This window comes from Melanotaenia boesemani, chromosome 5 (assembly GCF_017639745.1).
Source record: "Melanotaenia boesemani isolate fMelBoe1 chromosome 5, fMelBoe1.pri, whole genome shotgun sequence".
In the NCBI taxonomy this organism is placed as follows: Eukaryota; Metazoa; Chordata; class Actinopteri; order Atheriniformes; family Melanotaeniidae; genus Melanotaenia; species Melanotaenia boesemani.
The window spans coordinates 7,128,706-7,155,033 of record NC_055686.1 but is presented as its reverse complement, the minus strand read 5'-3'; the positions used below and the strand labels follow the sequence as shown (position 1 = coordinate 7,155,033).

Sequence of the window (26,328 nt, the reverse complement as noted above, 5' to 3'; positions counted from 1 at the left end):
ACCCAACATGTGCTTTAAAACCAAAATCCTTCTGAGCAAAGATTTTAAAGATGATCTCTCTGGAACCTGAGCCATCTTGGAAGGCTAAACATTCACAGACAAAGTGTAGAATTTAGATAACTGCAAAAAGAAAGTAAATGTTTTTTCTTCCCTTAAGCAGTAGCATATAGAAATGTTTCATGCATGAAAAATTATATATATATATATATATATATATATATATATAAAGTTTTACATAATTTCGAATTATGACAAAATACACAATTGGGAATGATCATAAAAAAGAAAATAATTCTTATTCAGCCTCTTAAGAAAACATCTAGCAACTTCTGCTTCTGATATGCAAAAATGTTTCTTGCACTTCTGATTTTATTTTAAAAAATTTTCTTCACCTTTTATAACTAACTAACTAACTAACTCAATCAACACAATAAATACATTTCATTATAAAAATAATAATATTAATAATAATTGCATGTTGAAATAAAGCAGCAACCAAATGTAATTTTAGGTTAGAAAAGGATTAACAGGCAAAATGACAAAAATTTAAATATAGTGGGTTTATTTTAGTTAAATTAGCCACAGTCTTAACGTAAAACGGTTTAATAAAGTCAGAATAACAAACAATATAAAGTTCTTAGTAGCAAAATGTGATAGTTAATGCAATACTAGTGGTAATCTGTATTTGGTTTACACATTTAACCATCACAGCTTTTACAGTTAACACAAGACTCAAATGTGGTGTACCAGCAACTGTGTTTAACTTATTATTCATCTTGTTGTTATAATGAGTTAAAAACACAGAAACCATGAATAGAAAAAAAGATTAAAAAAATCAAATACCTCCTCAGGTGATCAGCGACTCTGGTGTCGGTGAGTGTGATCAAAGTTCTCAGATAAAACTGTGTGAACTTTGATTCTTGGTCACTTTTCATGCATCTATAAACAGATTTTACTTCCATTATTATTTTGTTCAGTTCAGTTCAGTTTGTTTGTTCAGTTTTAAATGAAACTTAAAATGTTTACTCACCATCCTCTGTAGATTTTCTTAATTGTAAGTTTTGAGCCTTTTACCTCGCTGTAGGAAACAGTCACGATTCTGAACAAAGAGAAACCATACGAAGCTACAACCAGGTGATTTCAAACCAGGATTTACCACACCACAGAAAACAGTAACTAAGTTAATATTTAATCATCTGGGTTTTGGTCGGTAAATGAAAGATTGTTCTTTGGCCAGGTGCAATGAGGTGTGTTCAGTTTTGTGCATTTTGCATATAGGACACTTTAAGAAAATGCAGCATCGGAAAAATAAAAGTTGATAAAGAAACAGGTTTTTAGAGGTTAACTACAAAATAGATGTAAACAAGGAGAATGTGTTATTTTTTTTAATATTCTGAATAAACCTCAGCACCTCAAACCCTGGTCATACTTTCAGAACAAAACAAAAATAAACAAACAGAAGAAAATAAAATGACTTAAATAAAGTAAATAAAGAATTGCTCCACAATATTAAGGTTCAAATACATGTTCTTGGTGTGTAGGAGCATCTTGGGACCTCAGAGAATGTATCCCTGTGTCAGAAATGTTGTGTTTGGTAATATTCATGAGTAATTTGCAATAAAACTGGTGGAAGTTCTGTCCTTGCCTGCTTTTTACCCCTTACTTTACAGCACAGCTTCATTTACTATGAAATAAATCATTGATTTCTTCTTGTCTGATATGTTGAATGTCTTGTGTTTACCAACAAGTAGATTAAAAAACATTTCTAAGCGTTGTTTGTACTAAAAAGCAGGCGGTGATCCAGATCACCCCCAAAATCTGATCAATTGTTCCTTATTTCATGTAGCCTATAAGATTTACTGAAAATATCATGTTTTGTTGTGAACAGACAGACAGACAGACCAACACCACACACACATGAACCTTGGCAGAGGTCATAATAACGATGTCATAATGGATCACTCACAGGGGAGTACAGATTAATACAGAGCCTAAATTAACGCTACATTTTGTGGCTGGATTATAAACATCCTAAACGGAATATAAAAGCCTGGAAAAATGACCTGAAGTGTAAACTACCCATCACAATTTACCACACAGACATACACACTACTGTTTCTGAGAAACTGACAATATAAGTGAAAGGGCTCTGGGGAGCTGGGGATATAACAGGGTTTTAAAGGTTAATTAACACATATATAATATATATTCTGCAGCTTAAAATTTGTCTTCTCCAATTCTGCTGCAATAACCAAAACAGATACTAACAGTGTCAGCATGTATTTTATTGTCTGTTATTTGAATCAGTTTGCATGGTGCATTGGAGGTAAATAAGTTGTTTTATTACATTAAAACTGTCTCTAAAAATTTTACTTATCGTCAGCCTCATAGCATGATTGCCCGTGTCATATTTACGCTAAATTGTGATATCTGTATTACTGTACCTTCCTAATATCACTAAATGATTGTGCATCTGACCTGACCACTATGGGGTTTGGGGCTAAAAAGATGAGATATTTGGTGTCAAAATCTGTAAACCGATCATGTGGCAAATACTGTAAACACCAGATAACTAGAACGTTCCTTTTATGCATATAACAAGGAGTTATGAACCCAAACACAACATTAAAAAAGTCAGCACTTGAGAAGGTGCAGTGAGACACTGCAGACACTGCTGCAACCAAACCAGCTGAAATGAGACCACAAAGTAAATTTCTACATTTTTACAATATATATATATATATATATAACAAAACCAGAGCAATTCTCACAAAAACAAGATTAAATTAAACCCTGAGCATTTTACTTTCTTCTAAGTTCGAACATTACTACTATGTTTGCCAACCAGGAATGACAGGACTTAGACGATCATTTCCATGTTTGCCCACTTCCTTGTCAATCTCACATGGCAGTATTTTATATATATATATATATATATATATATATATATATATATATATATATATGTCTGTGTGTGTGTGTGTGTGTGTGTTATTTCATGCCTGAACAGTTTTACATGCTACTGCTTATAGGGGAAAAAAAAAAAAGTTGTTGTGTTTCCTTCTCCTCACACACTCTCTTGAAGATAACTTCCACACAAACACAGTGAAACAGACTGATAGTTAAAGTATAAAACATCAAAGAAAAAGGGAAAGTCGTGGATTTCCGAAAGAAAGGACGAAACAACCACCAACCTCTCTTCATTGGCACTGACGTGGTGGAGAGGGTGAGCAGTTTTAAGTTTCTGGGGGTGACAGTGACTGAGGACCTGTCCTGGGGTACTCACATCGCCTCAGCTGTGGGAAAAGCCCAACAACGCCTCTATTACCTGAGGAAGCTGAGGAGCGCTCGTATCCCCAGATGCCTGATGGTGAACTTTTACAACTGTGCCATCAGTAGTGTGCTGACATATGGGTTTTTAGTGTGGTTCTCCAGCTGCACTAAGGCTGACCAGCAGGCACTTCAGCAGGTGGTGAAAACAGCGGGGAAGGTCATCGGGATGGCTCTCCCAGAGATTAGCACCATCTACCCCACTCGCTGTCTGAGAAGAGTGCGCAACATCCTGCGGGACCAGTACCACCCAGCTCATCACCTCTTCCACCTGCTGCCCTCAGGGAGAAGGTACAGGGCCATAAAGGCCAGAACATCCAGACTGGCCAACAGCCTGTACCCTCAAGCTGTAAGACTTCTGAACACTGTCCCCCTCCCCTTTCTGCCACCCTCCCATGGACAATAACCACACCCACCGATCAATAGCACTGAACTGGTTTTGCATTGCTGCATAATGTCACTATCTTCATGTACTGTATCTGCCTGAATGTCCCCGCTCTCCAATGCACTTTATCATCGCCCTGTTGCTGCTGCCAATATGCTGTACTGATGTCATACTGTGCTAACTGTGCTAATGTTTACACCCGGGTTATATTGGGGTTATTTATTACACTGGGCTAGCACTTACCAATTTTTTGCACTTTATCAACTACATGTGGATGCTCCAAACGTAATTTCGTTGTTATTTTGTGACAATGACAATAAATACTTGAATTGAATTGAATTGAATTGAAAGCAGGAAGAAGAAAGAGGCGACAAAAACACAACAAATGCTCCGTGGCAGGTTGTTTGTATGTTGTGTTTCTTAGATGACCCTCTCTGCTCCACCCCCCACAGGTGCATCCACTCACACATACACACCTATGTCCATGCACATTCCCACTCTTCCTAGCACATTCACACACACACACACACACACACACACACACACACACACACATACTTGTTTTCCTCCCTCACGAGGCCCAAAAGTTTTACACACAATTGTGGGGTCCCCCCTTTCCAGTGGTTGTAGACCTCTCAAAAAAATCAGGCAAGGCTAAAAAAAAAATCTCAATTCCAAACATCACTTTAAATCAGCCATTTTCAACACTTTTTTGTCCATGTCCGTTTTGTGGTAACTTCTGGGGTCCATTTCTAACATTAAGCACTTGTGAGGTCCACCTCACACAAGCCAGATTTTCCATCAACTGTGGGGTCCATCTCTAACACTCTGTACTTAAGAGGTCCACCTTGATACACATTTACGTTCCACTTTTAATATCTTAGCAGGGACCACTCTTATTTGACATAGACACTTTTTCATTTATCCTTTTACCTTGTTAAAGAAACCAAGTTTGAATCAGGAATTTGTATTCTAAAGTAAACTACTTTGATCTTGCACCACCAACCACCCAGTTCACACCCTTTTTGGCCCCCAGTGTTACTTTTGTAATAAACACACCAGAAATGACAGAAATTGTACTCAGCCAACACTGTATTTTTGAAGAACATTGGCAAATGATACAGAAGTACATGAACGTGTTTTTCGTTTCAGAACTTTCATCTGCCCCACCCAAAAATCAATCTGTATTGCATTTAGTTATAAAAAAGAAAAAAAAAAGAAAAAAAAAAACAGAACACTTCTTTAGAAAAAACTAATTAAATTTCTGTGTCCAATATCAGAGGGAATAAAGTGTTTTTATAAAAGAAAAAAAAACAACTAAGGTGGTGGAACAAAGCCATTTCTTTTTACGCTTTTTCCAATAATGCTTCTCATAGCATTTTTCTTTTCATCGCCGTTATGCGATTTTTGATGAAAAACTTGACAGCTCTCCAGTCTCTATTTTTTAGGGCTTCAGGTTCTGCACTGATGCACTGTTCACAGTCTTTCTTACCCGGAACTTGATTCATTATAATGAAATTCCTCAAATGCTTTTGTACTGCACCACATTCTTCTGATGTCCAGCTTCTTTTGACAGTGGTTTGTTTACCTGAGGAAAGAAGAACATCACATTACAGAACAGTAATCCTTATTCAGATTTTTTAAATGATTGGACTGATTGCACATGTGTTGCAGAAGTGACTGTCCCAAACATATGCAAAACCAGATTTATCTATATCTCTGAACTAGGTGGTATGTTGATGTGCCCCTCTATTACTTGCATTTTAGTAGACAACAAACTTAAGAGTTTAGCCAAGTGTCTTATCATGTGCCTAATTTAGCGATGGTGCTCAAGAACAGTTAATAAAGAGCAGTTCTGATCAAAGGGGGAAAAAAAACAAAACATTGATGACCTCTCTGTTGAGTTGCCCTCTTCTGGTTTAGGTTGCTTTCTCTGGGGGTACAGGCTAGCTGGGATGTCGAGCTGACCTCCCCTTCTGACATCGCTGCTTCAGGTATATCAGTATCTGAATACATAAAAGATTAAACAAAAATAGAAATACTTTACTCATCCCACAAGTAAAGACAAACTTTGCTGGCTGTCACAATAGCAAAACAAAGTCAGAAGGGGTATAAATTCTAAAAATAATGTAGGTCTGTTAAAGATGAGAAAAAACAATACAGTTCATTTTATTCACTATCTGGCGTTTGGCACACACTGTGATAGTACCTTCTTGTTGGGATCTCACATGTCCCTCTGCTGTCCCCTTTGCTCCGGGCACACAATCACCTGGCACAGAAAACATTAAGAGGTTGATTGTAGTCAAATGTACTTAACTGCTCTTCATAAATACTGTTCTGAAAAATAAACTGAAATATTTAAGACAAATTTAGATATTTAAGCCTAGTCATCCATATTGTTTCCATACTTCTACAAAAGAGGTTTTGATAATTAAGATGAGTAATGCCATAAAACTTAATAAAGGTTACGTAGTCATTCCATGTAATCCTTGTTGAAACAAAGTTGTTGCTACAGTAACAAAAATATAAGTATTAGAGGTTATATAAATTGAGATTCTTTTATCCCTCAATGAAAAGCTAAGCAAATGTGAATTGAATTACCATTGCTTACCAGGGTTGAAACAAATAAAAAAAATAAAGACAATTTATTTAAAAGGAAAAAAAACGTTAATATGTAGTAGAACAAAATGGATGCTTCCTTGGAAATGTATCGGAATTATTCTCAACATTCATAGTTTAATCCTTAAAGTGGTCAATAAGTAAGGAAACCATGAATCAAAATCCACGTTTTTTTTTTTTTTTTCCCCCAAGTATTCAGAACTAATGAAAAGGTCATTCATCATGTTAAATTGCAAATGAATACAAATCAAAGCATACCTTTCATGTCTTCTTGGGAACATCCATCTGCACCATCAGATTCTATATCTATAGGATAATTGACACAATGAGTTGAAAATAAACTGGTGTGATCATGACTACCAATATAAACTGCAATATACTCACTTTTCCTCATGGCTACATGGCAGTGTTTGTCTTGGTGGCTTATGCTTCACCCATTGCTAACACTAGCGAAGCGCTAAAGGAGCTACATGATATCGCCGTGCTCCTAAATAAGCACCCAGAGGTTTTTACATGGTTGCAGGGATCTTTAATTCACATAGATCTGACAAACCTCCTACACACAGGTCTCACCATATTTCATGTTACCAATACAATTAAACACTTAAGACTGCATACAGAAACAGCATACAGAGCTGTTCCCATGCCCCCACCTTGGCTTCTTTAACCACATCTTCTTTATGTTGACCCCTGACTACCGTCCAAGACGGAAACAGATCAAGCCAGAGCAGAGGACTGTCACCGTGCAGCCCCATGAAGCTGCCTCTGTGCTGCAGGACTACTTCCAGTGCACTGATTGACAGGTTCCTAGAGAGGCTGCCAAGAGGAATTCTCATATTACTGTCCTCAGCTTCATCTCTAAACTCATTGAATTTGTAACCGCTACCAAAACAGTGATCACCTATCTAAACCAAAAATATGGCTGGATGCAAAATTCAGATCTCTGCTGAAAGCCAGGGATGCTGCATTCAGGTCTTTTATCAGTTCTCAGAGCGGCCAGAAACCAGCTGATTAAAGACATCAAGAGGGCTTTGAACTCATGTTTAGAGAATCCCACATGTAAAAGGGCATTTAGTACTCTCCCTGATGTGCTTCTTTGCCAAGTTTAAGTATCCAGTGACCTCTTCCAGCACCGGACTCACTTTGCTTCCAGATCAGTCTATTTTCACAAAGTTCCACTGAAATGGAGAATTGTCCTGCTGCACTGGTTGGCAGCACAGAAGAGATTAATGACAACTGGCGATCATTATCTGTGCTGAAAAGAACTATTTTCTCAAAAGCTGGTTATTGTGCATTACGTTGGTTCGTGATGGTTGCACTCCCCCCCCCCCCCCCCCCTACGCAGGGAGACGCATTTGAAGGCGTTTATTCAAGTAAAAGAATCCCACAAGGTAAATGTATTACAAGAATACAACCTGCAGGATGGTGGTGAAGAGGATCACAGAATTTAGGATAACATGACTGACTGCCGTGGAAAATAGGAAGTCACAGTAAGAAATAGTCTGTTTCTGTGGACGTTTGTACCAGCTGTAATGACCTCTGGCTAAGAGATGAAATGACAAATGATGTGGAATTATTTGAGGTTATGGGCCTTTTCAGCGAAATTTGTGAAAACAGACTGTTGCGTCCTCAGCATGAACTCTGAAAAAGTCATTTTTACACCCAGGAGCAATACAGTAGTCCTTCTGTTTTCTCTCCTCCCTTGGTTCACCAGTCTCCATTGTTCACTCTCTCTCACTTTGACACTGACAAGGGGACTAATCAGGACCGAGACACCAACCAACCCTGTGACGTCGCAGCTAACAGTACTGCAAGATGGTGGCGCCCTTGTTTCGACAAATAAAAACGGCAGTATGTTTTTCTTTTATGTTTATATTGGTCACATTTGTTATATTTTTATTGAACGGAATAAGACTCAATCTAGTAAATAATGTTAATTTGGTTGACTGTTTCATTTCCACTTTAATTCTAAAAGTGGTCAATAATTAATGAGAAACCTTGAACTGCCCAAACAATATCTATATGTGCATTTTGTTGTTTTTTTTTTTTTAAATGAAATATCCATAACTACTTAAAAGGTCATTCATCCTGTTAAAATTGTAAATGAATAAATAATAAACACATACCTTCCATGTCCTCTTGGGAACATCCATCTGTACCAACAGTCTCTAAAATGATAATTTACAGAATGAGTTGGAAATCTCAACTGGTATGATCGAGGGTTTATTCAAGTACTACAAAAACAGCAATATTTAGTATGTCGTCAAATATACAGTAAATATTCCCAATTTTGTAACAAGTTATGGTAAACACTATTCTGTTGAAAAGCAGAACTAATAAAATGACAAGCACCAATAATATGACAATTTTAGAGATCTAAAAGAACTTAAGAATTTATTACCGTTTACGTCAAGATGAATTTCATCTAGACTCTTGCCTTTATATTCTCCCAGTCGTCCCTGCTCCATGGCCAGGAGAACTTTACTTATTTTGGCAAGCTGTAGGGTACCTTCTGGAAGCCGATAATGCTTTCTGTGCACTTCAATGTTGTGTCCAAGGAAATCTGCCAGTTGGTCAAGTTCTGTATTCTTGAGATTTAGAACGGTGGACAAAGTAGCAATATGTTTTCTCAGTTTTGTTGATGTGAGGGCTTGGGGATTTTTAATGCCATTACATTCTTTTACAAACTGTCTTAAGCAGTCTGATCCCCTCAGGTAGTAAGCAGAATGTGGAAGCGCAAACAAGTATCCGTTGTCCTTTAACACGCCACATTCTTCTCGTTTTTCAGTTAAGGCATCCAGTGATTGCTTCATGAGCGGAGTGATGAGAACCGGGACTTTTCTTCCTCTTTTTCCAACGATTGTCATCCGTACAAAATGTTGGCAGAGCTTTTGTTCAAGAGCTGTGAGGGCCAAGTTAACGTCCTCATGCGTTTCAGAAGTGTCCTTTGATAAATAGAACGTCAAAGGCATTTTGGACACCTCTCCAGCTCTTCTGCGGTTAAAAAGGATGACTTGTGCCAGGGTAACTTTTGCAAGATCTTTCCAGTTACTGGGTGAAGGCTCTTCTTTCAACATATTAATGTGATGCTGCTGTTTCTCTGACAAGTAGCAATGAAGAATCTGGACATCCTGTGTGAAGGGTAAGACTTGAGGACAGTTCCACTTGGTCTGGTCAAGTTGAGTTAGTGCTTGGCTCGCAATGTCAAATTTCCAACTTTCTTGATATAACTGTGCAAATTCGTCTGCATTTTGTACAGTTTGTTTGTCTTTGATCTTCAGTCCTTCAGATTTAACGAACATGGCCAAGGAATGCAAGCTGTGTCCAACTTTACGGGCAAGAGATGGGCATTGATATCTACCAGTTTCATGGTTGAATCCGGTCAGACGTTTTACAGTAGTGACAACATGACTGTAGTTTTCAGGTTTTATAAGATTCTTGACAGACTTCACAGGTGCAACCTTTTTTGCTTCCAGTAGCAGTCTGCCAAGTTCTCTCAACTTTTGTCGAATGTACTGGTGTTGGCTGATGACCCTCTCATTCTTGCTGAACAACCTGTAACCATACTCAAGAATGCAGGGGTCTTCCTTAATTGCAACTGCAATCTTGTCTTGGTTCATGCAACTCAAGAACCTCCAGTATGCGTCACTGAATCCAGATGGAACAGGTTCAGCAAAAGCACACAAAGCTTGGACTCTTGATTTACCTGGTTTAGACAGCTTGTTTTGAGGCTTGAATTTACAGGTTTGAAAATGTCGCCACATAACTTTCTTCGTGAAGAGTCCATAGCAATATACACAATGTGAAAATATTTGTCCATCGGTCCTTTTATTTGGTTGTTTAAATGGGGTGAGTTTGCCCTGGTGGCTTTCCATAACTTCAATGTTGTGTTCAAAGTTCCCTTTGTTTCTGATATAATCCAACTGTGCTCGCCTTACCTTTGAGTTTTTTGGTAAACTGAAAGCTTTGGCAACATCAACCTTATCCATGTGCTTACGTTGCAAATGTCTTGACATTTTTTGAACAACTTGGTTGCAATACAAACAATGATGTTTCTTGTTATAGCATCTTGAACCATCTTCCTTTTTCAAAACTGGATTTACATAGATGGATGGCTCTTCAAGTGGTGCCATTTCACCTTCATTGGCATCAAGTCTTTGTGTGGAATCCTGACTTGTTTCCAAGCTTTTCCTCCTATCTTCACATTGGCTATGGCTAGAAGTCTTGCTTCTACTCTTAGGAGATTTAATTTTCTTTTGCTTACTTTCCAGAGGACACTCCAAGCTGACATCACTGTCCATGCTTTCCTCCCTGGGATTTGGAATATACTCCTCTCCGCTACTTCCACTGTCGTCTGATCCTATGAGATCGGGCTGAAGCTTTTGAAAACAAAGAAAGAAAGTATTACAACTTGACTATAATTTAAATTGTCTACTGCATCCTGAAATTATATTCACTGGCAAGTATGTTAAGTGAAATTCAGAAAGCTGGAGCTCATTAATGGATTTACAGCTTAATTGTGCAAACTTCAGAGGATTAATGTTTCTACAGTGTTGCGTTTTCAGAGTCAATAACACTTATGCTATGCCTGCCATACAGAATATTGAAACAAAGAATTGTGTAATACCACCAATACTACTTCTACTACTACTACCAGCAATAAAGAATACCAGCTCCAAAGTTCAGGGACAAGTTTTCCAACAAAAAACATTTAAGCACTGAATCAGTCTTATCTTTTTGTATCATTGTTTGGTTTGGGAGCTTAAATCTTTCCAATAAAGAACTGTTTGGGTAGTTTAGTGGAAGCTGCTGGCAGGGCCTTTTGTACATCTTTAAGAATAATGTGAGAAAGGCTGATTCCATATTGAACTGCCTGAACCACGCTCTCCAGAGAGTTTGTCTTTCTACCTTTCAGCTGTCATTTCAGGGCCCCTGTAGGGAGGACAAAGAGACTTAAAGACCCACTCCAATGCTTATTTGGAACTATTTAAAATGTTCTCAGTGGTCTTTGAAGTTTTTGGCCCAGGACTGATTCTGCAGAGAACAAGTAGCTCATTAGTAAATTCGCCTCAGAGTTGTGGACGGAGAGCAGTGCTGCTCAGCAGGGGCTGTCTCCCCATGTCAGAAATTTTTTAGTTTTTTTTCCTGTATCATAATTCCAGAGATTTATAGGAAAACATGGGAAAGACAGGAATAAAAAAGTTTCCACACCAAAATGGGGGTGTGATCTCCAACTTTATTTTTGTCTACAAGAGTGAGAGAGAGAGAGAGAGAGAGAGAGAGAGAGAAAACGCAAAATGAACGCTGAAAAGTTATTTTGTTTCTGTATTCTCCTGATGAGAGAACCGACCAGTAACCTGCACGGACAAGATATATAGTGGGACGAGTTGTTCATTCGTGCTACATTGATAGCCAGTTGACTGAAAAGGGTTGTTTGTGTGTCTTGCTGCTGAGTAAAACTGAGCAAGAAACACAACTTGTAATGTTAGCAAATGTTAACAGACAGACTTGGTTGGATTGTGCATCTTATAGAAAATTAACTTATTGATAAATACAGGATCTCCATTTGATGGTGTCTTGATAGAAGGCACAGCATCCAGCTGTAATTTGGATTTGCTGGTGAAGCCCATTTTTTTCTGCTGCCAGTTGGTAAAGCATCTTCCTGAAGTGTTGACTGCAAACCAACGTGTGGTTTGTTATATTGTGATGACCTAATCCATTGCTCTCTCACAGCAAAGTTTTTCGGTAAATAATGAAAGACAGACAGACAGACAGACAGACAGACAGACAACTTTATTTATCCCCGAAGGGAAATTGCGTTGTTACAGTAGTCCAGTAATAACATAAAAAATCCAAAGTGGAATAAATTAGAGAAAAAAAAATACGAATACAAGAGTGAATTGGCAGATAAAGTGCAGTGGCAAGATGAAGTAATAATGAAAATAGCTATCCGATATTGATATGTAAATATGACTATGTAAATAAAGGAAGTGCAAAGATAATACAGAATGTTGAATGATGTGCAAAGGATACAAATATTATATAATTGTATATCAGAGCGACAACTATAGGTTGCAGTAAGTTCAGTGGTTGACTTAGTCCAGTTGTGTGATCGTGTCTCTGGCAGAGGTAGATGAGTTATGGAGTCTTATTGCAGCAGGAAGGAACGATCTCCTGTACCGTTCCTTAGAGCAGCGGGGTTGGATCAGTCTGCTGCTAAAACTGCTCTTTAGCTTGTCCAGTGTGTTATGGAGGGGGTGGGAGGGGTTGTCCCTGATTGCCAGCAGTTTTGCCAGCATTCTCTCCTCCACCACCTCCTCCAGGGTGACAAGTTTAGAGCCGACAGCAGACTCTGCCTTTCTGATCAGTTTCCTCAGTCTGTTGGCGTCCTTTGCCTTGATGCCCGCACCCCAGGACACTGCAGCAAAGAAGATGGCGCTCGCCACCACAGACTGATAAAACATCTGCAGCATCTTATTGCAGACGTGAAAGGACCTGAGCCTCCTTAAGAAGTAAAGCCGGCTCTGCCCCTTCTTGTAAATGGCGTCTGTGTTGGTGGACCAGTCCAGCTTATTGTTAAGTGTGACGCCTAAATATTTGTATGAGTCCACTGAGTCCACATCTGTCCCATTGATGCAGACAGGAGAGGGCAGAGGCTTTTTCCTCCTAAAGTCCACCACCATCTCTCTCGTCTTCGCCACGTTCAGCAGTAGATGGTTCTCCCCACACCACCTCACAAAGCGGTCCACCAGGTCCCTGTACTCCGCCTCCCTCCCCCCCTCCACACATCCCACAATGGCCGTGTCATCAGAGAATTTCTGCAGATGACACGATTCAGTGCAGTACTTAAAGTCTGATGTGTATGTGGTGAAGAGGAAGGGAGACAGCACAGTTCCCTGGGGGGCCCCAATGTTACTGATCAGACGATCAGACACACAGCTCTGTAACCTCACAAACTGCGGTCTGCCCGTCAGATAGTCGTCTACCCAGGCGACGAGGGGAGCACTCACCCACATGTCCAGCAGTTTGGCCTTCAGCAGTCCAGGCTGAATGGTGTTAAAGGCGCTGGAGAAGTCGAAGAACATGATGCGGACTGATGTGTCAGGTCTATCCAGGGAGGAGTAGGCCCTCTGCAGCAAGTAGATGATTGCATCATCAACCCCAACATGGGGCTGATATGCAAACTGGAGGGGGTCTTGTGATTGGCTCACCAGTGGCCTGAGGTGCGCCAGAACCAGTCTCTCCATGACCTTCATGGTGTGAGAGGTCAGTGCTACTGGCCTGTAGTCCTCCAGTGCAGTAGGACATCCTTTTTTGGGCACTGGGACCAGGCACGATGTTTTCCAGAGCACTGGCACTCTCTGAAGGCGTAGGCTCATGTTGAAGAGGTGCTGGAGAACTCCACAGAGCTGACCGGAACATGCTTTCAGCACATAAGGGCTGAGTCCGTCCGGTCCAGCGGCTTTCCTCTGTCTGAGTCTCTCCAGTTCTCTCTTCACCTGGCTGGATGTGATGTGGAGTCCAGACTGGGGGGTAGGGGGTATAGCAGGTTCTGAGGTGGATGTAAGCAGTGGGCTGGGTGGTGGAGGTGACAACAGAGGTGCTAAGAGGTGTCTGCAGCCGGAGGTGGGGAAGAGCTGTGGGGGCTGTGAGGAAGTCCTGGGGGCAGGAGATGAGAACGGGTCCCAGTAGGTGGTGGTGGTGGTGTTGGTGGGGGGAGGTGGGGAGTTGTTGTGTTGAGATTGAGATGCAGAAGAGGGCCTGCCAGTGGAGGGGGGGTTTGAGTTGAACCTATTGAAAAACATGTTCAACTCGTTGGCACGTAGCTTGTCCCCCTCGGCTGCACCCCCACCTCTCCTCTGAAAGCCTGTGATCTCTCTCATCCCCCTCCAGACGTCCCTGGTGTTGTTGTCCCCCAGTTTGCGTTCAAGTTTCCTCCTGTAGTTGTCCCTGCTCTCCCTTATGCTGTGTTTTAGTTCCCTTTGTACACGCTTGAGTTCAGCAAGATCCCCCGATCTAAAGGCTCTCTTCTTCTCATTAAGAAGGATCTTCAGGTTGCTGGTAACCCACGGTTTGTTGTTAGGGTAGCAGCGAACCTCTTTTGTGGGGATGGTGTTTTCAATGCAGAACCCAATGTAATCAGAGACACAGTCCGTCAGGCCATCAATGTCCTCACCATGTAGCTCATACAGCGCATCCCAGTCCGTGGCCTCCAGCGCTCCACGCAGTGTTTCCATGGCCGCAGGAGACCATTTCCTCACTGTCCTCACTGTGACTGGGTGCTGTTGAACAACAGGCTTATATGATGGTGAGAGCAGGACTAGGTTGTGGTCTGACCTGCCCAATGGTGGCAGTGCAGTGGAGCTGTATGCATCCTCAACATTTGCATACAGCAGATCCAAAGTCTTATTTTCACAGGTGGTGCATGTAACAAACTGGTGGAAGGTTGGAAGAGTGGATGAGAGAGACACATGGTTAAAATCACCTGTGATGACGATGAAGGCCCCAGGTTGTTTAGTCTGTAGTCCCGCAGTTACAGAGTGGATGACGTCACACGCTGCTTCTGCGTTACCAGACGGTGGAATATAAACAGTTATGGCGATAACACTGGTAAATTCCCTCGGCAAATAATATGGGCGAAGTCCGACGGCGACGAGCTCGATGTCCGGGATGCAGAGCTGCTCTTTAATGGAGACATGACCGGGGTGACACCATCTGTTGTTTACGAACACGGCCAGGCCTCCTCCTTTCTTTTTGCCGGTCGCGGTGGTGTCTCTGTCGGCTCGGACTGTCTGGAAGCCGGGGATGGTGATGTTAGAGTCCGGTATCTGGTCGTACAGCCACGTCTCTGTGAAACACATAATACTGGACTCTCGGTACTCCCTCTATGTCCTGACGAGCGCTTCCAGTTCATCCACTTTATTTGCCAGTGATCTAACGTTACCAGTGATGACTGCAGGGATGTAGGGCTTAAACTTTCTTTTCTTAATCCTCCGTTTAAGCCCCGCTCTGCAGCCTCGCCATCTCCTCTTAAGCTCCTCGGGTATGTAGGGCCTCTCTCCAGCCGAGAGAGCCGGGTGTCCCAGGGCCATCAGCTGGTCGCGCGTGTAAATAATGCCGGTGGAGATGTAGCAGGCATAGCTCCCAGTGATCCGGAGAGATCCAAGTGCAATTAAAAAGAATAGAAATGTGCAATCCGTATGAAAAGCATCTCACTGTTGTGCGTGGTGATGATGCGCAGAACAGTGTAAAAATAAAGAATTAAAACGCACGAAGAACGCAATAAAAAACAATAAACTAACACAACTGCGTGGAACTACTGCAACAGGCTGCCACTAGGACGGCGCCATCTTAACCATAAGCTAATGTGATTAGCTTTTATCTAAACCCGCTAACCTGCACATAACGTGTAATCTGCGATCTCTTTGTCCTCAGTCAGAGTGGACGGAGAGGGCAAGATAGGAGCTTGTAGCCCCGCCCTGTGGGTTTATGATGCGTAAATGAGGGTCTGTCTGAGTTTGCCTTTTTCTGTCCGCCACTGGTTCAGAATAATTTAAATGCAGAAATACTCAGAAAAGCCCATTTTTCACAAGATATGCCCTCTTGCATCAGATAAATGCCACATGGACAACATGAAAAACATGATTTTCACCAGAGTGGGTCTTTAAGGTGTTGTTTTGTCCCTACTGCTGTTCACCTACTAAAATGGTAATAGCCACTAAGGTGACCTAGTTGGTCTTGATTTTTGTTCAAGTCGAGATTATATTTATTTTTCTTTTTTTTTGTTATCGTTACTGGATTGTGAGAATCAATTTTTTGACTAATGCCATTTGTTCTGATTTTACTTTGGATTATTTGTAATGTATGTCTGTTGAGAATGCAAAACCAATTTCCCTCCGGTAACAATAAAAGGATTGAAAGATAAGCAATCTAAAAACTAGTCTAAAAGACTAATATTTTCCTTACATTGCTAAATACCAAAAAATTAACATGATTTATTAGAATCAGTAGAGAAAAGGAAGCTTACAGGATTGAAACATGCTCTTCTTTGCCTTTGTGATACCATTTCAGATTTTGACGTAGAAGGACCCTCTGTGTTGTCATCATTTGAATCATAGAGAGCATCAGAAAAATCTGGCACTCCATCCATCTGAAAAGAGTAATTAGATTGAGGTTTAGTTGTTCCATTCAGCCACATTTTAGATTAGAGGAAAATATAAAAAATATCGAAAAAGATTTGAGGAGAGAGTTAATCCGATTGGCTGGTAAATAATGTTTTAACCCTGCTTTCAGGTGTGAGGCGCATACCAGAATGCTTTTGGTTCTTCTGAGCTTTGGAACGTAGTCATTATTGTCATCACTATCTTCCACTACACTTTCATTTGAATTGTAGGGGGATTGAGGAGAAGGTCGTACACAATGGCTCTGCAAGAAGCATTATGTCAAGCTAAAATTAAATTAAAACTAAAACTTTCTGTGGACTCCTCGTTAAAGCAAATAGGAAACAGATTATATAAAAAAAATACAAAGAAAACACACATCATTAATATCATATTAGAACAGCATTAAAATGTATGAGGGATAAAATGTTTACCATTCTTCTCTTCTTTCGAACAACCTTGTCACAGTATGCCAAAGAATTGAGATTTGTAGAACCGTCTTCCGATTCATCACTTTCTGGATAGTCAACAAGGGAAAGCCCTTGGAAAACCTAAATATAAACACAAAAGTGAAAAAATCCTTACCAGCAAGGCAATTAAAAAAGCACTTTTGTATCTGAAATATTTAACAATCTCAGTAGTGTACAGGTGGATTGATTTTATGATTTTAAACATATTTGTTTTATTGAACCACAATGGATGTTAAAATGAAGAAAGGAACACATGTCTAATTCAAAAACATAACTTTACAGAAAATATCAATTTAAATAGATAATGAACGACAACTTTCCAATTTAATATTGAAATCAGGAAATTTTACAAAGTTTCATGCAGGTTTAGGCTGGGTCACAGCAACTTACAGGTGTATACCGTCCACCATGTTAGAGATACCTTCATAATAATGAAGCAAATCAGGACGTATTCAGCCATCATTGGAATACATTAAGGTTTAGTGATCCCAGTTGCAGCAACTATGATGTAAAATCATTAAGAATTAAATCTAATCGAGAAGAAATATGCATGCAAGTATAAATTAAAATAAAAGTAAGCTGGCCGTCAACTAGAGCAGTTTTTCTCATATTGGGGTACATGTACTCCTTGGGATACCCAGAGACACTACAGGGGGCACATTCTTAGTTAATAGAGCTGAATTCCATTTGTATTATGATGAGGGTTAGTTAGATGGTCAGAATTACAGCACACATGTGGGAATGTACATGCATGAACATTTAAAATAACAGCTTGAGATAGCTCCTGTATGTTGCTGAAAATGTGCATGTCTGACTAAAAGATAACACCTTCCACCTCCATTTGTCTATACACTGCAATACTTATTCACATTTATATGTATTTTATTTAGTTAAAAATTCCTTTAAGCAACCCCCTGCAGTACTCTGCAGAACCATGAGGTTTACAGACCCCCTTGAAGACCTCTGGGTTGACTGTACATAACTAACGACAACTTTCCAATTTAATATTGAAATCAGGACATTTTACAAAGTTTCATGCAGGGTTTAGGCTGGGTCACAGCAACTTACAGGTGTATACCGTCCACCATGTTAGAGATACCTTCATAATAATGAAGCAAATCAGGAAGTATTCAGCCATCATTGTGTAGCACTTGTCTCCTGATATAATAATAATTTACTGTTAATAATGTGAATGATGTATACTGGGAGACTGACTTAACTTTGGGCCCTGTTTGGAAGGTTCTCGACTCAACTGAGAGGTAGAGGTCTTTTGCAATAATTAAGAAACACACCTGAAGCACAAAATGGTTAACAGGTACCTTGTATTACCATGTACAACATAAACATGACAGAAATGAAATGAAAAGTCACTTGTTTACAAGTGTTGAGGTTCACATAAAGGAGATATAGTTAGAAAAAAACTACTTTCCTCATAAGAAATGAGCGATGAGTAATTTTCCCAACCCGAGTGCACTCGTATTTAAGTTCCTTATCCAAATTCTGTAAATACTGGATCCAGATTAGGGCTAATATGATAACAAATCAAACAAACCAGTTCAATAGTTAGAGCCCTATATTCACACAATCAATTAATCACATTCATCACTAGCAGAACAACCAGATAACATTACACTCACATCTGGACAGTTTGAGTCCTTCCACAGCACAGGCAGTGTGGATATCAACTTGGGAAAGACAAAAGGGTGTCTTTTGGGGTCAATAGTCAAGTCAAATAAAATAACAACAAGTCAGTCTTAAGGTGAACGCTGTGCACGTGTTGTGAGTTCACGTTATGGTGGGTTCTGGCTGATAGTTTGTGGTGTTCTTATCCTACCACCATAACCTTGAGGAAAGTGAGGATATCCTTGTATGGTGGAGGATGCAAGCAGCTTCTCAAGACCAATCCTTCAACAGGTGCGAGGATCAGGCAGTCTCATCTGGGTTGGCTCGCCATCGATGCTTCAACTCAAACCCAAAAACCTGGCCAATTCGGGAGTTTAACTCTCATGAACGCCGTTCAGAAAGCTCGATCAGCTCAGCATACCAGCTCACACAAGCAGCGTGTCACCATCGTCTGTCCGTTGTTTCTCAGCAGAGACTGCTCACAGTCCTACAAGTGCTCTGATTGGGTAAAGCACGGCTGAGCAAGCAGCAAGCTCTGCTCTGATTGGCTGAGGCACATTTTCACTTCAACCCTTTATCACCTGGGTTACACCCTCCCCTCCTGAATCCATGCACGTCCCGTTGCATGTACTACCAGGCTGTGCAGTCACAACAGGGAATGTTTGGTTGGGAAGTAAGTCTGGGTCATACCCATTTAAAGCATCCGTATAAGCCACTGATAACTCTTGGAAAAGAGCTTGTACAATGGAAATTAAAGGGTTGCCTATTTGAGGATAATGAAACCTTTTTGGTTTCTCTCTGTGCCTCTGTGATCGTCTGAGCACAGTTTCAGGTTCCTGGTTTCTGACAAAATCAGGCTGACTGTCCAGTAGCACATCTGCTGTGTTTACATCAGTACTTTCATCACTGTGACATTTAAGGTTTTCTGACTCTTCACTTGGGGCTGAATCGCTCTCTTGTTCCTGAATTATGTCCAGGGAGGGACACGGTTCATCAAGAAAAGCTTTAGAGGGGGTTTCTGATATGTCTGGTGCACTGTCTCTATCAGGAAACATCTCTGGGGAAAACTGACTGTCAAGAACCTCATTCTCTGCAGTGGTTATTTCAGTCGATTCCCCTGCAGGATCAGGAGTAACCACATCCACCCTTTCAGTGTCTGAGACTTCAGGTGAATAAGGTTCCTCAATCAGCGGATAGTCAGCAGTGGGTCCAAGTAAAGGATCTGAACTCTGAGGACAAGCCTCATCGGTCTCAATTTCCCCTTCTCTGGTGTTTGGGAGGTCATATACAACAGAGAACCTGGTGGTGGTATGACACAAAGGCTCCGGGTGGTAGATGGGAAGTTCATCCTCCCAATCACTGGAACAGACAGCTTCATTCTCAGTATCACCCAGTGTTTGCCGCGTCCGCGGCCGTTGTACAGATTTGGGCTGAGGAGGCTCTCCTGCTGCTGTAACAGGGAGAAAACTGCAAGGTAACAAGAGATCGCGATGTAAAGTCCGCACGGGACCTTGCTTGGTCTCAGGTCGCACAGTATAAACTGGGAGCGTTCCAAAGCACTTTACCACAATGTGGATATCTGCTTCCCACTTATCTGCAAGTTTATGCTTACCCCGTAGTCGCACACTTCTCACTAAAACTCTATCCCCTACTTCAAGAGTAGAATTGGTCACTTTTTTGTCAAATCTGGTCTTATTTCTTTCAGCCACCTTCTGGGCATTCCGAGAGGCTAATTCATAGCTCTCTGCAAGCCGGGCCCTGAGGTTTTGCACATACTGGGAATGTGTCTTTTGCTGATTTTCCCGGAGAGGCAATCCATAAGCAAGGTCAACTGGTAGTCTGGGTTTACGCCCAAACATCAACTCATAAGGAGTGAACCCCGTGACTTCACTTCGAGTACAGTTATACGCATGTACTAAAGGTCTTACAAACTCTTTCCAATTTGATTTCTGTTTGTTTTCCAAAGTTCCCAACATGCTTAACAGTGTTCGGTTAAATCTCTCCACAGGGTTACCCCGAGGGTGATACGGGGTGGTCCTGATTTTCTGGATACCTGAAACCTCACAGAGCTCCTTGATGAGTCTGGACTCAAAATCAGGACCTTGGTCACTGTGTAACTTTTCAGGTATACCAAAGTTCACAATAAAGTTATCCCACAGACATCTGGCAACAGTTTTTGCCTTCTGGTTGCTTGTGGGAACGGCAATGGCAAACTTAGTAAAATGATCCGTTAACACAAGGATGTCCTTTGTGTTACTGCTGTCAGGTTCAATAGTAAGAAAATCCATACATACTAACTCTAGTGGTCGTGTAGATTTTATATTCACCAGGGGGGCTGCTTTTTCAGAGAGACTTTTTCTGCGCACACAGCGGTCGCAAGTCTTCACCTTGCGCTCAATGTCGACGGACATTCGAGGCCAATAGAACCTTGTTCTGACCAGATCTAAAGTCCTATCGATCCCCATATGTCCCATGTCATCGTGCAAACTCTGCAAAACTGATGCTCGAAGCTCTTCAGGTAGGACTAACTGGTAAGTGACAAGGTTGGTATCATGAATCCTCCTGTACAATACCTCATCACGTAGCTCCAATCTGTTCCACTCCCTTAAGAGCAGAGGGAGCTCTGGCAGTTCTTTTCGCACAGTGGGCGGTGGTTTTTCTCCAAGTTCCATCTGTGCAATCACTTCTCTAATAGAAGGATCAGCTCTCTGCTTCTCTTTCAGTTCAGAGTGAGAAAGGATAGGGATGACTGGCAAACCCTGCTGATCCTCTTCAGCATAACCATCTGGAATGACACTGGAAGAGACTGTAAGCGACTCAACTAGAGCAATACTACAGTCACTGGAACAAGCGTCATCCTGGACCTTAATAAGGTGGTTCTGACAAATTGCATAGACAGCATCTTGGTCAACCACTTCTGCAGTTTCATCATCAGTCAGGTGTCGTCTCACAAACAGATTTATGCGCTCTTGCTCTTTCTTTGCCAGAATATCGTCAGTGAGTTCTGCATGGGGTCGTCTAGAGAGGCCATCGGCATCCAGATTTTGTTTGCCTGCACGAAACTGGAGTTTGAATGAGAAGTTAGATAAAGCCGCCAGCCATCTATACCCAGTTGCATCTAACTTCGCAGTGGTAAGTATATAGGTCAGAGGGTTACTGTCGGTGACAACAGTAAACTGACTACCATAAAGGTAATCATGAAATTTCTCCGTTACTGACCACTTGAGCGCAAGAAACTCCAGTTTGTGGGCTGGATACCGTGATTCGCTTCTTGACAGACCTCGACTGGCAAAAGCAATGGCTCTGAGTTTGCCTTCTTGTTCCTGGTATAATGCTGCTCCCAAGCCAGTTGTACTGGCATCTGTGTGCAGGATGTAAGGCTGCTGTGGGTCTGCAAAACCAAGAACAGGTGCAGTGGTAAGTTTCTCAATAACCATCTCAAAGGCATTTTGGCACTCAGGTGTCCAGCGGCTCTCAAAAGGTTGCTTAGGATCATGGTACTGTTCTTGTTTCCCTGAAACCTTTGAACCTTTGCGATTTGGAGGATATCCCCGAGTCAGGTTATTTAGCGGCCTAACAATGGCTGCATAATCCTTAATGAAGCGGCGATAGTAGCCTGAGAAGCCTAGAAATGCTCGCAGTTCTTTTAAAGTTTTGGGAATTGGCCAGGTCTTTAAAGCCTCCGTCTTTTCTGGGTCTGTTTTAACACCATGTTCAGAAACTATGTGCCCAAGATAGCGGACATTTGTCTGAAAAAACCTGCACTTCTCAGGAGATAACTTCAAGCCATACTCCTTAAGGCGGTTGAGCACACGCATAAGCCTACTCTCATGCTCTTCCAGAGACTTGGAGAAAATGATCAAGTCATCCAAAAAGACGAGAACCTCCTTCAAGTTCATATCACCTAAACATTTCTCCATTAGTCTCTGGAAGGTACTGGGTGCGTTCGTTATGCCCTGCGGCATACGATTGAACTCCCAGAAACCTAATGGGGTGACAAAGGCCGTCTTTGGTTTGTCAGCCTCTTCAACCTCAATCTGGTAATAGCCTGACTTAAGGTCGAGAACTGAGAACCACTTAGATCCTGTCAGTGCTGAAAAGGTATCTTCGAGTTTTGGAAGAGCATACGCATCCTTTACCGTTTGCAAATTAAGCTTGCGATAGTCGATACACAAGCGAACATCATTGTTGCGCTTTCTCACAACAACAATGGGAGAGGAAAAGGGAGATTCTGATTCCCTTATAACACCAGTGTCAAGCAACTCTTGCAGGTGTCTCCTCACAGCCTCAATGTCCTGAGGATGTATGGGTCTTGCACGATGTTTGAAGGGAGCTTCATCATTGAGTTTAATGTGATGCTTCACCTTGTCAGTGCACCCAAAATCCAAATCATGGTGAGCAAAAACCTCAGGTATCTCATTTAGTTTTTTAGAGATGCGCTCTTTCCACTCTGTAGCAATAGGAGAGTCTCCAAAGTTAAACCTCAAGCCTGATGTTGCATGGCTTTCAGCATTGACCGTGGCAGTCACATTGTGTTGTTGCAAGATGCTATTGAGCGCCTCAAGCTCAGCAACAACACAATTGGGTGAGATTGTGATGTTTTGATCAGATTCATTTCTTATCACGACAGGTATCTTTTGGTGCGTGCTTGCTGGAAGAGTAATGAGGCAACTTGTTACACAAAGGCCACCAGGCAATGATGACTGGGAAGGATGCCCCACAATAGCCCATTTATCTGTGCATGGGCTAATTAGGTTAGCCGAACCCTCCAGAACAACAGTCTGTCCTGCGGAAACCACAGCAGGAATGCTTCCAAGCATTCTGACTAAGCCAATGTTGCCATCCTTGCTCTGCTTGTGTCTCAGTTCAAGTGTGTTGAGCACTGCCCTATAGCCATAGGGGAAAGGTAAGTGATTTGGAGTCTTAATTTCCAAATACTTTTCATACAAAGTGTCAAGTGTATTTGTTCCTATTAACACAGGTGACTGGACACCTGGGTGTACATCAGGAACGATAAGTGCAAGGGTAAGTATGTCAATGTCAGTTCCAAGGAAATCCTTGGGAAAGGTGATCAACACCTCTAGATAACCTAGATAAGGAACAGGCTGACCTGCCGCACCTTCAACCTCCAACAGGTCATGAAGGGGTTTTATATCTTGTCCAGAGAGGTTTTGTCTGTAAAATGACTCTGGAATTGTGGTTACTTGTGAACCTGTATCCAGTAAACAGTTACATTCCATACCGGCTACTTTGGCCGTGGCTGTACATTTAGATCCTACTAAACCTTTCGGAAGTTTGCATGCAGATTTATTTAACTGTGACCGTCCAAGGTTAGCATGCTGGTCATATTTTTTCTTCCTGGGACATTCTTGTTCAGCTGTAGTCTCCATTTGCCCCTCAATAGAGACCATTTCTAGTTTAACTGGGTGGCAGCAGCTGTGGGATTTTCAATGTCCCATTTCTGCTGTCTTTCTTTTAACAGCTTACGTTTCTCTGCAACTAAAATGGGATCTGGGTCTTGATCGCAGTTAGGTTTGATGTGCCCATCCTCACACATCGGAAGCAGTACCAAGGTTTGGTCTAGAAGTTTGACTTTTTTGTGTCTGCTGCCCAAGGTCTTTGGTCAGTTTGGGACGACTCTGGTTGGTAAAGGGTTTGCTACTGGGAGCTTTCTTTGAGTTGGGTGTCTCTCTTTTCTGTTGTTTCACGGTTAGCACAGCCAACTGGCTCTGAAGCTCTGCAACTTGCTTACTCAGTTGCTGTGTAAGTGCATTGAGTGAGGCACATGCACCTTTTTCCTCATCACAGCTGTTACAGTCTGTGCATTAACGGTGGCCTTTCTGCTTGGAGTTGCCCAAATACTGTTTCATGTGCAAAGCTTTGGCTGTATGCCGATCTTCCTCAGTGCGCAGCAGTAAAAGCAGTTCAGCAAATGATGGTGGGTTTTGCTTTTTTTTTGTTTTAACTGGAGTTCAGCAAGGAGGGAATTATCCCAGCATCCTCTGCAAAACTGAGTGAGAAGATGTTTGTCAACATCATTACTTGAAACTCCACCTCTTTTAAGAGCTAGGTTTAAACCTACCTTGCAAACGCTGCAGGTATGCAGATGGCTTCTCACCAGCATCTTGAAAGGTACCCAAGAATTGGCATAGAGCTCATCACCATCTTGAACAGTTCCAAAAGCAGAGTCTAACAACTCCAAATATGCAACTGGCAAGCTGGGGGGGCTCAAGTGTTTCACGATATCAGCCGCAGGAGGCAAAGGCTCTCAAGAATCACTCTGGAGCGCTGCACATCTGATACAGTGGGGATCAGTCAGAATCAGCTCAACATTAGAGCGCCAAGTGTCAAAGTCTGTTTCTTGTGCGGGTCTGGGAATTTTCCCCGAGAATGCACGAAGTCTTAGTGGTGTCTGTGTATGCAATGCACTTTCATCCCTTTTTCACTATATGTTCAACGACAACTCGTTGCACTTCGGGAGGTGTAAAGTCAAGCACGGTCCTTGAAGGAATGTCAGGTAGTTGCACCTCTGAGCTGAGGGCACTGATCTGTCTGCCCTGATGTCCACCAATTTCACTTTGAGGCTGGTCTGTATTAAACTGGGCTAAGGCGTCCCCAACAACTACCTCAGGAGTTAGGGGAACTGGATCATCCACCTTATGTCCAGAAGGAGTCATGTCAGAGATAGAATCACTGATGTGGGTCATATCATGTCTCTAAGGACCTCAGCATAATCCCTCCCAGTAAGTTTAGCAAGCTCTTTCAACTCATTAAGGTATGTCTTGGTGGTAGTGTTCCCTTTGGTCTGTGTATAAACACTGGCTAATGATTGTACATGGTAGGTAGCCTCACCACTCTTAGCCACGTGGCTTGTAAGGCAAGTGTGATGCCTAGAGCCTCAACAGAAATCCCTGTGTTATACTCTATGAATGGAATCATGAAAAACTCTGAAGTATCATTCATCTACTGATAGGATTCTATTAATAGATCCATACTGCTTCAGGAAATCTACAACTTCCTCATCCTGGTCTTCCCCAGTTACCCACTAACTAATGCAACAATTTGGGATTTTGATGCTGTGCTTCTGGATTATGTCCATTTTCCTCTTATTCCTGATGTCCTCAAATATTGCAAACAAATCCTCCACCTCCTGGCTGGCTCGCCAAAAATTTTATGTAGCCACTTGTCTCCTGATATAATAATAATTTACTGTTAATAATGTGAATGATGTATACTGGGAGACTGACTTAACTTTGGCCCTGTTTGGAAGGTTCTCGACTCAACTGAGAGGTAGAGGTCTTTTGCAATAATTAAGAAACACACCTGAAGCACAAAATGGTTAACAGGTACCTTGTATTACCATGTACAACATAAACATGACAGAAATGAAATGAAAAGTCACTTGTTTACAAGTGTTGAGGTTCACATAAAGGAGATATAGTTAGAAAAAAACTACTTTCCTCATAAGAAATGAGCGATGAGTAATTTTCCCAACCCGAGTGCACTCGTATTTAAGTTCCTTATCCAAATTCTGTAAATACTGGATCCAGATTAGGGCTAATATGATAACAAATCAACAAACCAGTTCAATAGTTAGAGCCCTATATTCACACAATCAATTAATCACATTCATCACTAGCAGAACAACCAGATAACATTACACTCACATCTGGACAGTGGGAGTCCTTCCACAGCACAGGCAGTGTGGATATCAACTTGGAAAGACAAAAGGGTGTCTTTT

The 26,328-nt window shown here is 41.5% G+C and overlaps 1 protein-coding gene across 9 annotated transcripts in view; it reads right to left on the bottom strand.

The window, feature by feature from the left end:
- Positions 1-4,629: 4,629 nt before the first annotated feature.
- Positions 4,630-26,328, bottom strand: part of LOC121640143 — a 26,440-nt gene continuing 4,741 nt past the window's right edge. For 5 of the 9 annotated variants that reach the window (XM_041985816.1, XM_041985814.1, XM_041985815.1 and 2 more), the window contains exons 2-7: positions 8,736-9,465; positions 8,461-8,502; positions 6,593-6,640; positions 5,925-5,984; positions 5,608-5,721; positions 4,963-5,303 (exon numbers count right to left, since the gene is read on the bottom strand). In XM_041985816.1, the coding sequence (XP_041841750.1) occupies positions 5,086-5,303; positions 5,608-5,721; positions 5,925-5,984; positions 6,593-6,640; positions 8,461-8,502; positions 8,736-9,465 (1,212 nt within the window). In that variant the 3' untranslated portion in view covers positions 4,963-5,085. Of the gene's footprint in view, positions 4,841-4,962; positions 5,304-5,607; positions 5,722-5,924; positions 5,985-6,592; positions 6,641-8,460; positions 8,503-8,735; positions 10,714-16,361; positions 16,485-16,642; positions 16,760-16,928; positions 17,046-26,328 lie in introns of those variants that run through there. The other 4 variants (XM_041985810.1, XM_041985809.1, XM_041985811.1 and 1 more) reach the window with 4 other exon arrangements.